Source organism: Typopeltis vanoorti, chromosome 6, assembly GCF_054136105.1.
Source record: "Typopeltis vanoorti isolate ZY-2024b chromosome 6, IOZ_Tvanoo_1.0, whole genome shotgun sequence".
NCBI lineage: Eukaryota > Metazoa > Arthropoda > Arachnida > Uropygi > Thelyphonidae > Typopeltis > Typopeltis vanoorti.
In genome coordinates, this window is record NC_143554.1 from 104,396,964 (window position 1) to 104,417,500 (window position 20,537).

The 20,537-nt window shown below is 36.1% G+C and overlaps 1 protein-coding gene across 1 annotated transcript in view; it reads right to left on the reverse strand.

Moving 5' to 3' along the window:
- Positions 1 to 20,537, reverse strand: part of btv (dynein cytoplasmic heavy chain beethoven) — a 1,245,321-nt gene that overhangs the window by 767,607 nt on the left and 457,177 nt on the right. Inside the window, exons 28-31 of the mRNA XM_090394552.1 lie at positions 17,665 to 17,804; positions 17,416 to 17,534; positions 9,692 to 9,874; positions 3,271 to 3,494 (exon numbers count right to left, since the gene is read on the reverse strand). Of these exons, the coding sequence (XP_090250678.1) occupies positions 3,271 to 3,494; positions 9,692 to 9,874; positions 17,416 to 17,534; positions 17,665 to 17,804 (666 nt within the window). The remainder of the gene's footprint in view (positions 1 to 3,270; positions 3,495 to 9,691; positions 9,875 to 17,415; positions 17,535 to 17,664; positions 17,805 to 20,537) is intronic.

The window sequence follows — 20,537 nt, forward strand, 5'->3', positions numbered from 1 at the left end:
ATCAGCAGAAAAAAAATTTTTTTTTGTTGGCCAGTGTTATCAAAGTGAACAGGTAGTATCATATTAGAAATAAGGATATTAAGGTAGGGAGGTAACTGAATCAGTTGAAATGGTAGAATTACTAATGGAACAAGTTACCATCTAAGTGGTGATACTGCAGGAGTGAGAGGCCAAAGGCTTATATGAGAACTAAGGTAAATGAAATGGAGGTACATAGCATATTACAGACCCTTAATGTAAATACAGCTGTGGGATTGGATGGTATACCAGCTCAAGTTTTATTGGAAGCGGTGAGAGAATTATAAGTGCCCTTGACCGTATTGTTTAATCTAAATCTCAGCTCTGAATTAGTCCCAAGTGGGTTGAAAAAACAGAAAACAGTTCCATTATATAAAGGAGGCTCCAAGACTGATGTAGCAAATTACTGACCAATCAGCATATCAGGAGTAGTTGTCAAAATGTCAGAGAATTTTGTCAAGGAGCAAAATCCAGGAATGGGTAGATCGAAATGGGATGGACAGCATGGTTTTGTGAAGGGCAGGTCATACCTCAGTAACTTGTTCACATTTTATAATGCAGCGACAGCTGAGTTGGATAAAGGAAATGGGTTTACAGTGATACTGTTGGACTTAGGAAAGGCTTTTGACTGGATACCACAAAAAATTCTAATCAGTAAACTGCAGCACATGGGGATGGATATAGGGTTGGTGAGATGGAATGGAGGGTAGTTGATGGAGAGATATCAGAGAGTGGTTTCAGAAGTAGAGTCCAAAAGAAGGCCTGTGACTAGTGGCATGCTGCAGGGTTCTGCTCATGGACTGCTACTGTTAAATTTGTACATTAACGATATACGAAAAGATCTGAGGGGAACTGTTTAGTTGTTTTCTGATAATGAAAAGTTGGGTAGAACAATAATTAATACAGATGTCAAAATTTTGCAAGATGATTTGGATAGATTGGCAGACTGGTCAAAGGACAATAGATGTCAGTTTAATGTGGCACAGTGTAAGGTTATGCATTTTGAGGTGAAAGGGTTACAAGCTTATACCACATTGGTGGAACTGTACTCCAAGAAAATGACAAAGCCAGAGAGCTGGGAGTGTTACTGGATAGGGAGTTCAAGTTTGGGGGCACATAGCAAAACAGTGGCTAAAACAGCTCATCAGATTACTTGGTTACTTAAGAATACTTTGATGAGCAGAGAGAGAGAGAGAGAGAGAGAGAGAGAGAGAGAAGCAGGTTATTGTTGCTCTTTATCGAACCTTGACAAGACCCTATCTTGACTACTGTGTGCAGATCTCAGTGCCAGGATTTCTTGGTGATGAGGAGGTGGAGAGGATCCAGAGGTGAGAGACCACCAAGATGGTAGAAGGTCTATGGAATGAACCTTATGAGAACAGGTTGAAGATTTGTGAGTTACAGAAACTGGTTGATAGGCAGAAAAGGGATATATGATTGAGACATAGAAATTACTGAGAGGTTTTTACAAGACTAAATAAGAGGAAAATTTTCAGAACAGGTCTGATGGTGGGAGAACTAGGGGTCATCCTTTGAAACTGAGTAAGAGTGTAGTTAGCAAGGGTGTGTTAGAATCAGGTTTTTTGCTTGGAGGGTAGTGGATGAGTGGAATGGGTTGTGGGAGTCTGTTGTAGGTGCCATGACTATGAAAATTTCCTCTGAATTTTAAAAGCAAAGTTCAAAGCAAAGTATGATAGATACTGTGCAAATGTTGGATAATTCTTGACATGATGTTTAGATTCTCCCCTGATGAGTCTAAGGACTCCTTGGACGCCTGTAATAATAATAATAAAAATCAGGAATATGATAGCTAATATCAGGTCATATGATAACTAAAACAAAATATGACAGGAAAGGTTAGCAAAACGAAAGAAAGGTTAGACAGAGAAGTGGACCAAGATTTAGATGGACTGATACAGTATGAAGTATCTTAAAACACAGAAATACAGTACTGAAATGGTACAAAAACAGTACTGAACTTCCACACCCACCATTCAGTACACATGCAATGAGGTATGCTGTTTGACTGCATGCACATTAATAGAAGAACACACATGTAGATTCTACACCATTACATTTAGCTGTAGCAATGGTGATGACATTGGAGAAAAGATGTTTACTGTTGAGAATTTTTTTTGTTCATATGGAGTTGGCAGGGTATACGATCCAAGCCTACGACATGTTTGTGAGTAGGTTGTTTGTTGTTTCCATAAGCATGCTATTAACACAAATGAGAACCACAGGCATGTAAGGGTTTAATGTACAGTACCTCGTTCAATTCCTTCAAAGCTGTTAAATACATTGCTGCTGTCACATTTTCACCTGTTTTTGGGGGGTACTTGGTAAGAGTTACATCATCCATATCCCAAAAGATAATGGCAAAAACTTTCCCTGCTAACTTTTGGGTTCGGCACTTCTTTGGCCGTGGAAATTGGCTATTGTTTGGTCTCTGGGTCATAGTGATGAAGCCATCTTTCATCAACAGTCACAATATGAGGCCAAAAATTTGCACCTGATTTCTCAAAGTGACCCAAAATTCCTTGAGATGACAGCACGTGTTCTCTCTTTTGGTCGGCATTCAAACATTTGGGAACTCACTTCACTGAGAGCTTCTGTATGTCCAGATGTTGGTGGATAATTACCCCAACTCAGTCCCTGGATATCTCCCCCCCCCCCCAAAGTATCTGTAATGTCTTTGGCTGGTATTCATCCATCAGGATCATGGCATGCATTGTATATGGAACCAAAAACTAGCATCAGTGAATGAACCATATACTAGCATTTACGAAACCTGGTTAACAGAAGATCATTGTTCCACCATGTATTTCACTAGCCTATATGCCCAAGTCAAAATATCGGCTCATATAGGCTAGTGAATAATTTTAATACTTTATTCATCATTATCTTTATGCTTTCATGTTGACTTACAAAGATAAGTCAACATGAAAGACCATAAGATCACTATATAATTTGCACAATTATACAGTTATCGTATAATCAATTCTGTAACATGGCGAGTGTCCCCCCCACCAATCATGATTAGTTCTTGGATGCCATGGAGGGGTATGCAGTAATAATAAACAATGCATTACTGCTTCATTTTAAAATATGGTTATATTTTAAAATTTATGAAACTGCTAAATATGTACATTTCTTGAAATAGTAATGAAAGATTATTAGACAATCTAAAAAGTGAATATTTCATTTTAAAAATTATTTGATTTGATCTGAAAAAAATTTAGCATTACTCACTTGGATAAGTTAAAAATTGATACCAGTTTTCTACCAAGTGTCTTTGAATGCTTAAATCCTTCTGAAAATAAAAGCACTTCAGCAATAAGATCATTATCTGGAGAAGACATAGCCACGGGTCTAAAGAGTTGTTTCAAGTTATCTGGTAATTTTTGTCGACCACCATATCCTTTTCCAGCTGGGTTCATAGTAATGAATATACCAGAGGCAGGATCTACGCTGACCTAAGAAAACACATATGTGCAAATTTACATACAAGATATTAAGTGAATCACAGGATTCTGTATCTCACAAATTATTAAAAAATGAAATTTAAATTATACATATTTGGTCATAAAATACTTAAAAAACAAGACTTTTTGTGGTTATGAGAGCATAGGTTCTTTAATTAATACATATATTAGTATAATCCCGCCTACTAGTTTCGCTAGCAAGTGTCTAGCTTTGTCAAGGCTCGAACGGTACATACAAAAAAATATGAAAGCATACAGAAACATTGCTAACTGTTAGGCAGTAAAGTTTGAACATATGCGTGACAATGTGCACATGTGTTGAGAAGCTTCAGAAGCTTCAGTCAGTATCATGGATACGTGTTGCATGCACACGCATAACATGATTTTTCGTGTACTGTAGTTCCGTTAAACTGAGTGAGTGAGTTGATTAAGTCTTCCATATATCTTTCAGTATGGCACCTTGATTTCTGTTGACATTGTTACCCGTTCTTAATACCACAGACATAATGTAAATTTACTCTAGAACTTGAAAATTCTGTAACCATAATCATCATCTAAATATGATATAAGAAAAAAGTGCATAAGGAGGGTGTTCCACTGCATCCGATTGCGGATGGCAGATCCTCCCCCAACATACCTATTGACTAAACACCTTGCAAACTTACTAAAAGGAAAAAGTAGACAAACAGAGTCCTATATTAATAACTCGCAACAATTTGTAGAGAAACTGAAGTATGTTAAGACATCACAAATGGACATAATGGACAGCCTGGATGTAGTTTCCTTATTTACGAATGTTTCAGTGGAGGAGGTCATTAACATTATTAAAGATCTCTTCCCTACAGACATTACAGAGTTGTTCAATCACTGCCTGAAATCAAATTTCTTCAAAGTAAACAACATAGTTTATCAACAATTGGAAGGCCTAGCAATGGGTAGCCCACTGTCATCACCTTGTGCAGACCTATTCATGGAAAAGTTGGAAAATGAAATTTTTACCAAAATTACACCTAAACCATCGATATGGTGGAGATATATTGATGATATTTTCATCATTTGGAATGAAAACATGGAAAACCTACAGGTGTTTTTAGAGAGAATAAACTCACTGCATAACAAAATTAAATTTACTCTAGAAGTTGAAAAAAACAGACAACTTCCCTTCCTAGACATACTGGTGAAAAGGCAGGAAATTAATTTTAAACTCTCCATATACAGAAAACCTACAGATACTGGATGTTATTTACATTATTCTTCTAACCATCATATATCACAAAAACATAGCATCATTCGCATGTTATGGAACAGAGCCAAAAAGTTTATTCAGACGAAGAAGAGGTACAGACAGAACTTTCTCAAATTGCTATAACACTTTCGCAGAATGGTTTTCCTACATCATCAAGAAATACCTTTATAAAGACAACCTCCAACAACATGGAACAATCGCCCAGTACGCTTCAGTAGTAGTCATCCCTTATGTTGATTCAGTCTCTTCAAGATTAGTGAGAATGTTAAAATCTCACAACATCAGGGTGGTATTTAAGCCAACTACTACCATCAGACAAGTATTAAGATCTCCTAAAGACAGTGTACAATTTTTCAAATATCCAGGTGTTTATAGAATTCCATGTAAATGCAGTCTTTCATATATTGAGCAAACTTCAAGAAGCCTGGAAATCAGACAGAAGGAGCATGCTGGGGATGTGAATTACAACAGGACAGTCTCCTCAGGCTTAGCACATCACTTTTCTACTTCCAACCATGTAATTGACTGGGAAAATAGCTCTGTGCCATATTTAGATGATGATTATGGTTACAGAATTTTCAAGGAAGCGGCAGTGGTATTAAGAACATGTAACCTCAACAGAAATCAGGGTGCCATACTGAAAGATATATGGAAAAACTTAATCAACTCACTCAGTTAAATCATGTTATGCATATAACACGTATCGATGATACTGACTGAAGCTTCTCAACACATGCACGCATTGTCACGCATATGTTAAAACTTTACTGCCTAATAGTTAGCAACGTTTCTGTATTCTCTCATACTTTTTTGTATGTACCGTTTGAGCCTTGACAAAGCCAGACAGTTGCTAGCGAAACTAGTAGGCGGGATTATACGAATATATGTATTAATTAAAAAAACCTATGGTCTCATAAACACAAAAAGTCTCGTTTTTTAAGCAATTAAATTGTTTATGTTAGTGGATGCATATTAGAATCCAAACAGAATAAAAAATTCTTACTAAATTGAGCTAAACTTTAAACTCTTTTGCAACTCAAGGCAGATCGGGGAGAACTCAGGCACATCCCTATAAGCAGAATAAGGGTTGGGTCAGGAAGTATATGAGATCCAAATTATCTTGCCATGTGGTTAGTTAATGAAATTTTATACCATTTGACATTATGAGTACATATTTGCTGAAAGCTTTCTAGTATGCAAAGGGATCTCCTTCAACAGTCATAATAAAAATTATTATGACTGTTGAATAAGGGACGGGAATTGGTGGCGCAGATAGCATCAGCCAGGCCAAAAATTATTGGGATCACTGAGACATGGCTGACAGAAGAGGATATAATAACATGAATAAAAGTAGCTGGGTACAGCATTTTTTGGCAGGATAGGAAGGGAGAGCTTGGTGATGGTGGAGTGCTGCTTATGATAAGTGACGACCTATGTCCTCTAAGAGTGGAGACTTTGGAAGGCAGTGACACTAATGATTTTGAAAGCATATGGTGTGAGGTAGAGGTGGGCAAGACAGGATATTTAGTGGGGTGTTGCTACAGACCCAGGAGTACAGAGAGTGGGGACCAGGAAATGTTTAGACAGTTGAGTTTGGCAAGTGCAAGAAGAATGATTGTTATGGGAGATTTTAACTACAGTAGTATAAACTGGGGAGAGGAAGATGCATGTAGCAATAAGGAAATGGAATTTCTAGAAATCTCGAGGGACAAATGTCTTAGGCAACATGTAATAGAGGGAACAAGAGGTTCAAGAGTTTTGGATTTGGTTATAGCATCAGAAGAGTTGATAATAACTGAGATAACATCTCTCCCATCATTGGAGAGAGTGACCATATGGTTTTGACTTGGAAAATGAAAAGACATGCAGGAGTCTCAAAGAGACAGGAACGTATGTGGAATTATAAGGCAGGTGATTATAATAGTCTAAGACGTCAACTTGGGGAAGTTTCATGGAGGGAGGAATTGGAAGGCCAGGATACCATTAGTGCGTTGGAAATTATGAAAGAATATTTGTTAGCAGCAATGGTAAGTTGTATACCACGAGTGAACACGATGACACAATTTGGAGTAAAGTGGATGATAAACAATATTAAACAGGAATTGCATGCTAAAAAGAGGCTGTGGAAGAGATATAAGGAGACAGGAGAAGAGAAGATGCATGAAGATTATAAGACACAGGCCAGAAGAGTGACTAGTATGGTAAGGAAGACTAAACTGGAATATGAAAGGAGATTAGCCCTAAGATCCAAACAAAATCCTAGGGAATTTTTTAGATATGTAGCTAGCAGGAGGAGAAATGACTGTGGAAGAATGATATTGTGGGATAAAAATGGGAATAGAGTGAATGATGCAGAGTGCATAGTAGAATTGTTCAATGATTTATTGGAGTATTTCATCCAGGAGGAGTCAGTTTTAATGCTAGAGGGATAGGGCAGGTTCTAGGTTTAGAGGTACAGGAGGAGAGTGTGTTTCAAATACTGAGTACTCTGGATGTCAGTAAAGCTGTGGTACTGGATGGTATTCCACCACGAGTTTTGAGAGAATGTGTTAGGGAACTGACAGTGCCTTTGATCTGGCTTTTCAATGAAAGTATGGCTACTGGAAAGGAAGGTAAGATAGTGCCATTGCATAAGGGTGGTAGCAGACTGAAAGTGTCTAATTATAGACCAGTTTGTGTGTCATCAGTGGTTAGTAAGATCTTGGAGAAAGTAGTGAAGGACCGTTATACAGCATTGGGCAGATGAGGATAATGTTATCTGTGAGAGTCAACATGGATTTGTGATGGGGCGCTCTTGTTTTAGCAATATGCTAGCTTTTTATGACAAAGTTACAAGAACATTAGATGAGGGAAAAGCATATACTACAATTTTCTTAGACTTAGCAAAGGCATTTGACAGGGTGCCACATGATAAGCTGATATTTAAGTTGCAGCACATGGGTCTGGATGTCAGATTAGTCAACTGGATTCAGGATTGGCTGTCCGATAGGTATCAGAGAGTTGTTTATAGTGGGGCAGTTTCAAGGAAGCAGAGGGTTACAAGTGGGGTCCCATAGGGCTCAGTGCTGGGACCTATATTGTTTAACCTTTATATCAATGACATTGTCAGTGGATTGCAGGGGGATGTTCAGTTGTTTGCAGATGATGCAAAGCTGGGAAGGATTATTAGTAATAGTGCAGATGTGGTAGTCATGTAAGAGGAATTTGAATAAGCTAGACAGATGGGCAAATGAATGGGAGCATCAGTTTAATGCAGCAAAATGTAAGGTCTTGAGGTTTGGGACACATCAATGGGATGTTGCATACTCTATTGGAGGAGATATACTGGAGGAAGTAGGAGAGACAAGAGATCTGGGGTTGATGATTGATAGAAACCTGAAATTCAAGAGACATTGCAAAGGTGGTGAAGGTAACACAGAGGATTGCTGCAATAACGAGAAGGACGCTGACCTGCAGAGATAAAACAGTTATCATTCCGTTGTATAAGACCCTGATCAGACCACACTTGGACTATTGTTCTCAGATTTGGTCCCCAGGATTTGAAGGGGATAAATTAACTGTGGAAAGGGTACAAAGGCAGATAACAAAGATGGTTTCAGGACCGTACAATGATAGTTTATGAGGATCGGCTGAGGGAATGTGGACTGCAGAGTTTGGTGGAAAGAAGAAGGAGAGGTGATATGATTGGGAACTGTTGAGAGGTGGTTACAGGGTTGACACTGGGGAGTTCTTTCGCTTGGTTGAACAGCGGGAAGGCCATCCCTGGAAATTACGAAAGGAAACTGTGAGCAAGAGGATGAGGAGTGATTTCTTTGCATGGAGGGTGGTTGAACCATGGAATGCATTACCTGATGGAGTGGTGAGAGCAAGAACGGACAATGAGTTCAAGGAGTGGTATGATAGACTTTGTGTTTCTTAGGGGGAGACCTCCCCTCGATTAGTCTTGATAGACTTTGTGTTTCTTAGGGGGAGACCTCCCCTCGATGAGTCTTGATAGACTTTGTTTCTTAGGAAGGACCACCCACGGTGAGTCTTTTGACTCCATGGAGGCCTGAATAATAATAATAATAATAATAATAATTATTATTATTATTATTATTATTCATAATTGATATTATTGATGATACACTGGTGTCCAAAACCTAAGGACAAACACTATTTCTGAAGATTACAACTGCTGATGAATCAGCTTATGGTAATTTGTGTAACTGACAATTTCAAGTATAAAGCAGGTACAAATTCAAATTTTCAAATTGAACGCAAAGGGGTCATGTAGTAGCACTCAACAAGATAAAAGGCATAAGGCTACACTAAACAAATTGTGTTTGAAGGAAACACTCAGCACATTTTTTTAGTAATGAACATGGTCATGAATAATGCCATATATGCTAACTGAGAATAATAAGATTGTTTCGATTGTATGGATGAGAAACAAATGTTCATGGTGGGTATGCTTGAACAGCAGAATTGCTGTTTGTTTTGAAGGCGATTTCTCTCTCTCTCTCTCTCTCTCTCTACTGCTATTAACAAACCCAAATCCATTTTCAATACATGTTATATGTTTGTCAGAAAGGGCTGTAACTGGCTATAAATTTCTGCTGGTGAAGTAGAAATTACTGCGTGTTAGGTACACCCAACACACAGTAAGTAGATGATACTGACCACCTCTATGTATGCCTCCATAAATAAAGGTAGTCACTCTGAAACTTACAAATGAAGAGATATAACTATATGATGCGATGTTATCTAATATTTTATGATAAAACACATAATGCACATCCTTTCAATAGTAACAACCCCCCCCCCTCCATCATCACCTCGCTGTAAATGATGTTTTGCATTAAATTTGCTGGAAACTTAGTTTTTGAAAGATCTTCATATATTATATATATAAAAAAAACCAAAAATAAATAAATAAATAAATAAAATAAAATTTTCTTACCTTCCTTTCAAGTAAGTCAATCTGTGCCATTTTACTCTTTAGTGCTAATTGAATAGTCTGGATCTGAACTGACAGAGCTGATAATACCCCTTCTTCTAAACGATTAAATTCATCAAAGCATCCCCATGCCCCACATTTTACAAGACCAACAAAGATGCGATTCATTGATTTCACATCAATACCCTATAAAATGAAAAATACTTCTACCATTAAAATGAAGGAAATAATTTAAAACAAAAACTGAACTGACTACAAATATGACACAAGCATCAATGTTTCTTTAGAATCTCAGCAAAATAAATATATAAACTGAACAACTAAGGAAATGATCAAAGACAATCATAGAGGGGGGGGGGGGCATTTTTATTTAAACATTTATTTATTATTGTTTTATTTGTAAAGTTATACATTCATTAAACCATTTCATTAGTAATTCAATAACTAAACCTAGTTGCTTTGTCTTATGTATTACAGGCATATACTATCATTTTGTGTGATTCTGATAAAAAATGATTTGATTCTATCATAACAGCTACTTCTCAAAAATATTTGCTGAGACCCAAAATACCAAATTTAATTAAATTTCACTCCAATATAGAATTATTACTTTCATTCTGGAATTGTCAAATGTTTCCAATAAAAGTGGCCTAAATGTAAACAAAAATTAAGTACAGAGGATAACTCATTTTAATGTACATCCAAACTACCATATTTCAAGCCATCCATTCCTTGTCAGCTTTGTCATTACCAAAGCTGACAAGGAAAAAGTAACAGTAATCCAACACAGAAAAGAACACTAAGGAAGCTTACTTCATTACTTTTCGGATTCCCCCATGAAATGGTCTAACTTAAGCCACACTGAAGTAACTGATGAATTTAAACATAAACTGACAACCCATCAATGTCACCCTATACTGTATGACCTTCCCAAATTTGACAATCAGCGCATCTCATTAAGGCCAGATGCGGGTTGCAATAGTTGTCCTAGCCATAAGCATGCCAAACAACTTTCCATCTTATTATCCTCTTTCATCATCAGCAAACCCCTGTCTTATATAAGAAACACTCTAGATTTCAAATATAAAATATCAGAGCTTGGTATAAGTAGAAGTTTTAGAAGAAACCTTAGAGTTACTTTGGCAAGATTTTCCTGCCACTATTATTCAGCTGTTTAACTATGTTTTTCATTTGGGCTATTTCACTTGTCAGAATAAAAATCAAATAGAAAGTTGAGCTATGGGAGGTCCTCTTTTCTCCCAAAGCTTGCTAATTACATTACTTTCCATCTTATTATCCCCTTGCATAATCAGCATATCCGCACTTATATAAGAAACACTCTTTATTTCAAATATAAGATCGCAGAACTTTGTCTAAGTAGATATTTTAGAAGAAACCTTGGAATTACTTCTTCAAGATTTTCCTGCTAATGTAATTTGGACATTTAACAGTATTTTTCATTCAGACTATTTCACTTGTCAGAAAACCATACCTAGAAGAGTAATGTGCTTATTGACCATGCGGTGTCTTTGAATGTGAGTAGTAGTAGACAAAATGCAGAGCAGAAGGTCATAAGTGTAGCTACAGATGCAAGCAAGGCTGACGGTAAGGGGTAATGTGTAAGAAAGATAAAGCTCAAGATAATAGCAAGATAGCATATGCGACAGAAAGTATAAGTCAGTGAGTTTGCAGTGCAGTGAAAGTGTGATTAGCATGATAGCAGTGAGAAACTGAAGAGACAAAAACAGAGTTGGTGTAAATGAGGCAAGAGAGAGAGAGAGAGAGATGAAGCATGTAAGAAGTGAAATGATGAGCATTACAGATTTGGATGGAAGTGTAAGGAAGAATGGAATGAAAGATGAATATTTCGAAAGAGGTATCAAATGATTCAAGATTATTAGATTTAATTATTATCACTTTGCTCATTCTACCACCAGTGAAAAGGTTTTTTTCACTGGTGGTAGAATGAGCAAAGTGATAGAGGAACTGAAAATGAGGAAAAGGCACGCAAAATAATTGATAGTGGTAGTAGAAACAAATGATATTTCGTTGGAAATAAGGAAAATGTGAGGTTGATGGGAGTAAAAGATAACAGCATGGTAAGAAAGGTAATGTTTTGTACAGGTATTATAGTGATGAGTTGAGGCAGTGTACAAAGATTATTTTGTGAAGTATATTTTGTGAATGTATGGAATGAATGTGAGTGACAGATGGACCTGTATACTCAGAGAAGGACTGCATTTAAATAGTTTTGGTATGCGTCAGTTGGAGGGATTGTTGCTGGAAGGACAAGTAATGACTGCAGTACATAGATACAAAAACATAACAGGTGATATCAATGAGCAGAGAAATAAGGCAGAGGAGCTTATAAATGGAAAAGTGAGTAGTGCAAATGAAGATAATCAAGAGACAGGAACACAAGACAGATAGGAAATGGGGTGAATCAGGATGGACAGAGAGATACTGTGAAATTAGTGTGGGTGCTGAATTTAGAAGTGAATGTGCGAATGAACAAGAAAAGTTTGAGATAGCCTGGTATACGGGGAGAGTGTTTGGATCTAGAAAAAGTTGTAGGATTGGTAATGACAGAGAGGCATGGCCAGGGGGAGAGTTATGGAGGAGTCACATCTGAGAGGACATTATGGAACTGGAAGTGAGCTATTATGTTTGTATATGAATGCCAGCGGTATCTGTTGCATTGATTGAGTTCAATTTCTCCAAAATTTTCTCCAAGATGGTCTGCAGGAGTATCATGGAATGAAGAATTGGATGAAAAAGAGATCACTACTCTTTGCACTCTGCATGGTAACTATCTGGCAGAGGCAATATCTGAATGCATTCCCGAGGTCAGGAGGTTAAATAAGCTACTTATAAAATGAAAGATGGAGAGGTTAGATATGCAATCAGGAAGGAAAAAAAAGACATTATGAAGGCAGCACAATATAGTGACAATAATCAGTTGCAAAAATAGTATAAAAGATCAGGTGAGAAAAGAAAATTGTTTGGTAAGGGTAACAAAAGTTAACTGTGCAGCAATTAGCTAATGCTGTCAAAAGGACACCCAGTGAGTTCTTTGATATGTGTACAGTAAAAGGATGATATTGATGAGGAGGATATAGTTGAGATATTAAATAAGGAATTCATAAATGGAGAATGTGACATCAGGCAGAACTTAAGCATATTAGGAAGGGAGAAAGGAAACACCAATGTTGAGTGAATAAAAGGTATATGATGAATTGAATAAAGCAGATGGGAATACAGATTCAGGACTTCACAATATATCTGGTATACAGTGTGTACGATTAAGATTACGGCAGTAGCATAGGACTTCACGATTCGAAAAATAGACAATCAAATTTGATCCTCTATTTTGCAGTTTCACATTTTTTTAAATGGCTTCACAGCTGTGAAACATTTATTTTAAAAAAATTATAATATGACATTGGATATCTAATCACACTAAACTGAATGACTTCAGATTTATTAATATTAAACTGAGAGTCATTTTCACACGCCACAATTCCAGTCCGTTCAAATCACTCTGCAAGTAATGCATGGTAGTTACCTTCCAGATTATGCTGCCAGTCTTTGCATCATCTGCAAATAGCTGTATGTTCCCTGTCAAATCATTCCCATTTTCCATTAATGTACAGACTACATAACAATGGACCAAGGACTGATCCTTGTGGTACACCACTGGTTATCTTAAATTTTGAAGATGCACATTCTCCATATACCACTTTCTGCCATCTTCTTATTCAGGCCAATATTTTATAACATAATCCCACATTCTACAATGTATGCAACTGTCTTCCATGCTGCATTTTGTCAAAAGCTTCAGTAAAATCCAAATGTATCATGGTATATCCATTCCACTTATCTAACTCAATGGTACCATTGTGATAGAATGTGAACAAGTTGCACAAATATGCCCATCCCTTAGTAAACCCATGCTGTTCATTGCAAAGTACAAATTCTCTGTCACCCCATTTCTGTATGTGATCCCTAACCAAATTTTCCGAAACCTTCACCACCACTCCAGGTGTACTAACAGATCAATAGTTAAACACATTAGTCTTTGCAGCACTCTTGTGCAATGGGATTACCAAACATTATCTCCCCTCTGTGGAAACTTCCCTGTTCTCATACTCAAATTATATATCATAGTCAAAGGAATAACCAGTTCAGGTGAACACTCTTTTAGCATCCATGCTGATATTCCATCTGTCTCTATTGCTGAATTCTTATTCATTTTGTGCGACAGTTATAATATTTCCTCCTCATATACCTGAGTTATTTCATCCAGCGATAAGGTAGCAGTGAGTGAAATGTTGCACACACACTAGTTTCATAGCTTTCAGCAAAGTGGGCACTCATTAGTTGGACAATATCTTCTGCATCTGCCACCCACACATAATCTGCATTCAGTAGAGTTATTCTTTCATATTCATTCTTTCTCTTATTGCAAAATAACAACAGAAATCTTTTGGGTTGTTACTAGCTTGCAGAGCTAGTTTCTTTTTATGCTTAGACTCAGCTTTCCATACAGTGATTCCTCTAACCTACTCCTTATAATTTTCATAACTGATATCCTCCTTATGCACTTGGTATTCCATCTGCATTATCTTTTCTTTACAAATCTCTTGCTTAATAAGAACACATATTCATTTCACTCCTATCCTATTTATTCATCGAACTCGAGGGACACATTACAATATTGAATCTTTTAAGTATTTTTTTAAATGCATCCAGCAACTGATACCATGGTGCAGAATCCAGCACACTCCTCAATTGGTGACAATTTCCTGCTTTGTAGTTCAGCATGTAACCTTTTCTGAACATTCATTAACTTAGCCAGTTACAAAGTGAGTACTGCATTATTACTCACCAACTGGATGCAAAAGAGTTACATCGTTAATTCAAATCCCCTCTAACACTAGAATCAGATCTAACACTCTGATTGTTCCTTCTGTCTCATACTGCTTAAGGAAGTCATCTCACAACAGCTCAGTAAATTCAGTTTCATTCTTCTCATGAGATTTTACTGCTAAGCAATCAAGATATCTACAGACATTTCTCAATATACATTTCTTATCTAATTCTAGGTCTGCAAGCAGTATGCCAGCACTTTCAATTGAATTATACATGTCACATTTTATTTGTCAGAATCTCTGTCTCCCATTTGTGGTTATACTAAATCTTAAAAATACAAGTAAATTACTACATAAAGATGTTTCTCCAAAATCTGACTTAGAGAGTGTCTAAATCAAGAAACAGATTACAATAAAATGGCAGTCATGCTTTTTTGGCTACAGCAGACATTGATGCTAACTTTTGTCCAGCTCTGCTACTGCCTCTTTTTGTATTTATGTAGTTCTATTTTATTCAATCACTACTTACAGAAAAAAGTTTTTCTTTTAACTTCTTTTTTTTCCTTCAGCTTTTGTAATGATGTTATTAAATGTCTTCTATTATTGATGACTCTCATTTAGCATAGCAAACAATGCTAAACGAACTCATTTTCCATAATAAACAACTGAAAAATTCCAACCAAAGTTCTATAGATACAATATTATGCTAAAAAAATATGTGCTATATAGCAAACTATTCTTGTGGTCCCTATGAATATGTTATAATGAGTCAACTATAGTCCACTTGTTCCAGATGGATGTTTCCAATAGTTCTACAAAACAAAAGGTAACACAAAACAGGAATTCCAAAAGGAATTCCTGTTTTGTGTTACCTTTTTATTCTGTATTTCTGCACTGTATTTATCCTACAGCTTGGAAATTAGCCCACATTCATCCTATTCCTAAGAAAAACAAGAAATCTTTAAAATAAAATTACTACCATACTGCTCTCATTCCAATTTTTTTTTTTTTTTTTTAAAGTAATAAAATAACTTTATCCCAAATGAAGTAACTTTCACAGCATATTTGATATGAGAATTACAATAATAAGATTAAACATATGAAAACAGACAAATAAACAAAAATTGTCTGCTGTAGTCTTAGTGAATTCAGGTACAACATTTTTGCTATTTAAGATGTTACATTAATATGGAATAGGTCTTAATTAATCTGCTAATGATAACAAATTAAGTAAGACTAGCATTTTGAGAAGCCAAGTAAATAAATTTATATGGAAAGAGGGAGAGAAATAAGTACTACAGAAGTATCCAGATGCAGCATTTATTTGTTACAGGCCTTCCAGCCTCTTATGCATGGGAGTGGAATAAAAAGATGCAAGGTGGTGTTCAAACCAATTTTATTATATATATATATATAATCTCAGGATTCTGAGCAAAACTAGAAGAATGAAAAAATGCCATCAATGGAAGAACATATTAAAAAAATAGAGATATCAGCAAGAATTTTGGATGTATTAATATCCAATTATGCATAAGCAAGGCTAATCTATGATTCAGTTGTAGAAAGTTTTTTTCATTTGGTTATAAAGTAAATTATACTTGCCAGGAAATTACATTTTTGTTTAATTCTTTATTCAAGTGTAAGCAAAGAAAGTTTGCACATCAAAGGTTTAATTTTGGTATATAAGGACTATTGTTGTTTCCTATTCAATGTTGTGGAAACTTCAGTACATGCACCTTGTTTGGTACCTCCATCCACTATATTCAGTGTCTATTTTGTGCCCCTATTGTCATATTGGTTTATGTAGTACTGTCTTTATCTATAAATAACTTTTGTGCCTGATCCAAGATTTTCTGGCTATGGAAAATCACATAGTATGGAATCTGAGTAAGTTCTGTGGAGGTTGAACCTGAGAAAACTCTCACAATGAAGATCATGTTTCAAGTTTTTCAAAAGTGAAAAGGAAGGCAGAAAACATCCTTACATACTACACGGATGTCTACAATCAGATGAAAACTGCAAGTCAGGTTTCCATTGAGAAATTCATGAAAAAAGTAGCTTTCAACCTCTTATGAGCCTTCAATTTCGGTATGCAAGCTAAAGATGTGATTAAGATGTAGTTATGATGTACTAATCTTGAAAATAAAGAATTACTTTAACTGTTGTTTGTTTTATGCATACCGGATATTTTATTTACTACTCTTATGCCTTAAAAAAGATAAAAAATGGATGAATTTTTTGATTAAATTAATCTTGAATGATGGGAATCTTGCTCGTTTGGGAATGCACCCTCTATTAACTCATGTTATATGCCTCCTATTTTACTCATTTTCGATTGAGAATGCAATCCTACATATAATGAGAGTAACGTGTATATAATTTCTTGGCAAGTATAATTTACAATCTACAATTTAATTAAATAGAATGATAGATGTAAGATTAGAAAATAGGTATTTGAAGCAAAAAATGGCAGGAAACGACAGAGAAAAAGACCAAGATATGGATGGGTTGATGTACTTAGGAATTTTTTAGAAGAATGAAATATGAGTTAATCAGGAACTAATTAGGATATCTCAATAGTGCAATACTGTCATAATGTCTTGGTGCTTCCCTTGAGTGTATATTCTGAAGAAAATACTTGATAATGATGTAATGTTTACTATAGTGAATTTCCTTATGAATAGCATCAGTGAAACTTTAGCCAGAACTTCCTATTACTGACTGAGTTCACCACAACAGTGTTTGCTATAGTGTGACTTCATTAACATCACTCCTGACGATAACTATAAAATGAACAGAGGATTCCTACTTCATCACATTTAAAAACTAACACTAAAATAAACATATAATTCCTACCTCATCACAGTTAAAGACTAACACCTGTCTTCCTAAAAGTCCACCTAAAGCTTTTACAGACTCAGTTTTTCCAGTACCAGCTGGGCCATAAGGATTTCCACCCATGCCCATATGCATGCCTAATTAAGAAGAACAAAAATAAGAATAAGATATTTATTAAATTAATATTTAACAAATTAATAAAATGCTGAAAGAACTACTGAAATTTTAAATATTTTTGAATTTCCCTTTTAAATAACAGAAATATACCTTGTGTGAGGGTTAAATAACACTTGTCAGTAAGAGGAGTATGCACTAGCTTAGGTGCATTACCCTGGTATTCATATGTATACTCAAATTCAGAATCCACCATCTGTACAACTGCAATTCCATCCCGGCGCATATAAAACCTAAATAAGTTGGACCAAATGATTATGAAATAATGATTGGTATATAAATAATTAAATACAATTTTAAAAAATTAAAACTTGTACAAAAGTTAATAAAGTATTTGGAATGAAAAAGGATATGTAGCCATCCATCTATTATTATTATCGTTATTATTTGTGTAGAGTATATATAACAGAAGAAACTTAAATGACTAAAAACCAAGGAACAACAATATAAAAAACTATTTATTATTTCGAATGCCCAACTAGAAGATTCCATCAGGTGCACAACATAGTAGTGAAAAAATAAAAATACAAAATATACATTACTCGAGAACAACTGCTATAAATTAAGTTACAAATGGATTGCTGACATTTGAAGTTGTTCTGAATCGCATGTCCATCCAACTTTGGTGCATACAAGATCATACACACATGAAATGCTTAATAATAATAATACTGTGAGATCCAGAAGCATTCAAATGACAGCAATTCATTCGTACTGTAGCGTTATTTATAGCAGTTGTTCTCTAGTGATGCATATCTTGTATTTCTTTTCAGGAGCACGAGCCAGCCATATGTGCAATGTGTGTGATGCACATGGGTGCCAGGATAGTAAAGGCGTCAAAGAGGAGAAAATACTTTAAAAAAAAAACGTTTTTTTAAAGTGATATTTTTATTGGAGGGGGGGGGGGGGGGGGGGGGGCACCAACTAAAGTTTTGCACACAGGTGCCAGACACTACTGGCGCACCCGTTTCTTTTTTCACTTTCATGTTATGTACCTAACAGGGCGGGTTTTATCATTAGACGAACCTAGGCAATCGCTTAGGGGCGCTAAGACTTTGGGGCACCAGATTTTGCTACATATAAAACTATATATATATATATATATATATATATATAATTTTAATATACTTCAATATTTCGGCAACGCCACACTGCCATTTTCAAGAAACTTAAGAACAAGACACGTGCATGCAGGCATAACAAACAGTAAATGAGGAAGAAGAAGGAGGCTATTATTTCTCCTAAAGTCCTGATGGTGCCCCCTAGCGGGCAATGTTGGTATTCTTGGGCGATTGGGCTGAAGGTCTTCTGATGTAGGTTTCCCAAATTTGAGGAAGTCTCATGCAGCCAAATTTGTTGAGGTTTGGATTGTTTCTTAGGGCTGAAGCTGATTCCATGAAAAGCCTTTCATATTTGTATTTACTACGGTGTACTATCATGGCTTTCTTCCACCGTATTGTATGGCAGGTATCCAGTGCATGGTCAGCAAGACTAGAGTGGCCGTATTGGTGAAACCGGATGTAGTCCTTGTGTTATGAAATTCTGATATTGGCTGTCCTGCTTGTTTGGCCAAAGTAGGACAGCTTACAGCTGCAAGAGACCTGGTATGGGGGGGGGGGTCTTTAGTAGAACGGATAAGGGATGCCAATTTTTTATATGGTCTGTAACAAGAAGTTTAGTCATGTTTTTTTTAGGATTTTTGTAATTTTTTCTGAGGATATAGGATATGGTGATGGATTTAGAGTAATCCTTGTTATGAGGGGATTGTGGTTTACTGGTTTCAATATTTTTTGAATTTTTGGGGGGGAAGGGGGGGGGGGAGTAGCCATTGGCTGAGAAAGTGTTGAGAATGTGGTTTAGTTCTGTGGTTAGGGCATTGTCATTTGAACAGATAAGTTTAGCCCTGTTGTGTAGTGTCTGTCTTAATGACTCCATATTGTTACGAGGAGGGGTGGTGGGATTGCTGGTGAATGTTTCTGCCTGTATGAGTGGGTTTTCTATAGACTGAGAAAACCAAGGTTCCATCAGGCTGGCAGGTGACTACTGTGTCTAAGAAAAGAAGCAGTTGTTTTTTTTCCTCTTCCAGGGTGAATTTGATTCTGAAGTGTTGGTTGTTTATATGTGTTAGGAAGGAGAGGAGTGCATTGGAGCCATGTGGCCAAATAGCAAACACATCATCAACATAGCGAAACCAAATGGTTGGCTTTTGTGGGGCAGAGTTTAAGGCTTTCTCTTCAAAAGTCTCCATGTAAAAGTTGGCCAAGGTGGGGAGAGTGGAGAACCCATGGCTTCCCCTCTATTTGTTTGTAGAATTTTCCTTGCCAAACAAAATAGCCTGAGTTCATTGTGAACTGAGATTCCATGAGAATAAAACTATATAAAACTAACAGGAACTCCTGTATTCCATAAAATTCATGTACGTAAGCATACCATTTCTTTGCTGGATGTATATACACGTCCAGCAAACCTGGATAATATTCTGTCCACCTGCTGAAAGAACATGGATAAGAAGTGTAGTTTGACCGTCATGTCCATTAGAAGGGGCGATAATCCTTCACACACTGAAAAGGACACTTAACTAGATAACTTGGAGTACATAGTAGCTACATTCAGTTGCCTACAGGAAGAAATGCAGTTGCTTGCTGTTTGCTCGATAACCGAAATCTAAGTTATATCAGACTAAATACCTATGAGTTATATTCATTTTGCTGCTTGTTTTTATCGTATAATTATAATTTTTAATGCGAGCGCAAAATAAGAAATCCTTTCATACTTTCTTCACTTCATATTGTATCACTATGGAAGATCAATGTCACTATCAATTTTTTTGCTAATTATTTTAATTGCCAATACGTTTTAAAATTCTCCCAGAACTTGATTGAAGATAATTATTTTTGTCAAACAATTATTTTCTAAATTCATGAAAATCCGAATCTAAAAATGAATATAGCCTCCATCTGTTCTAA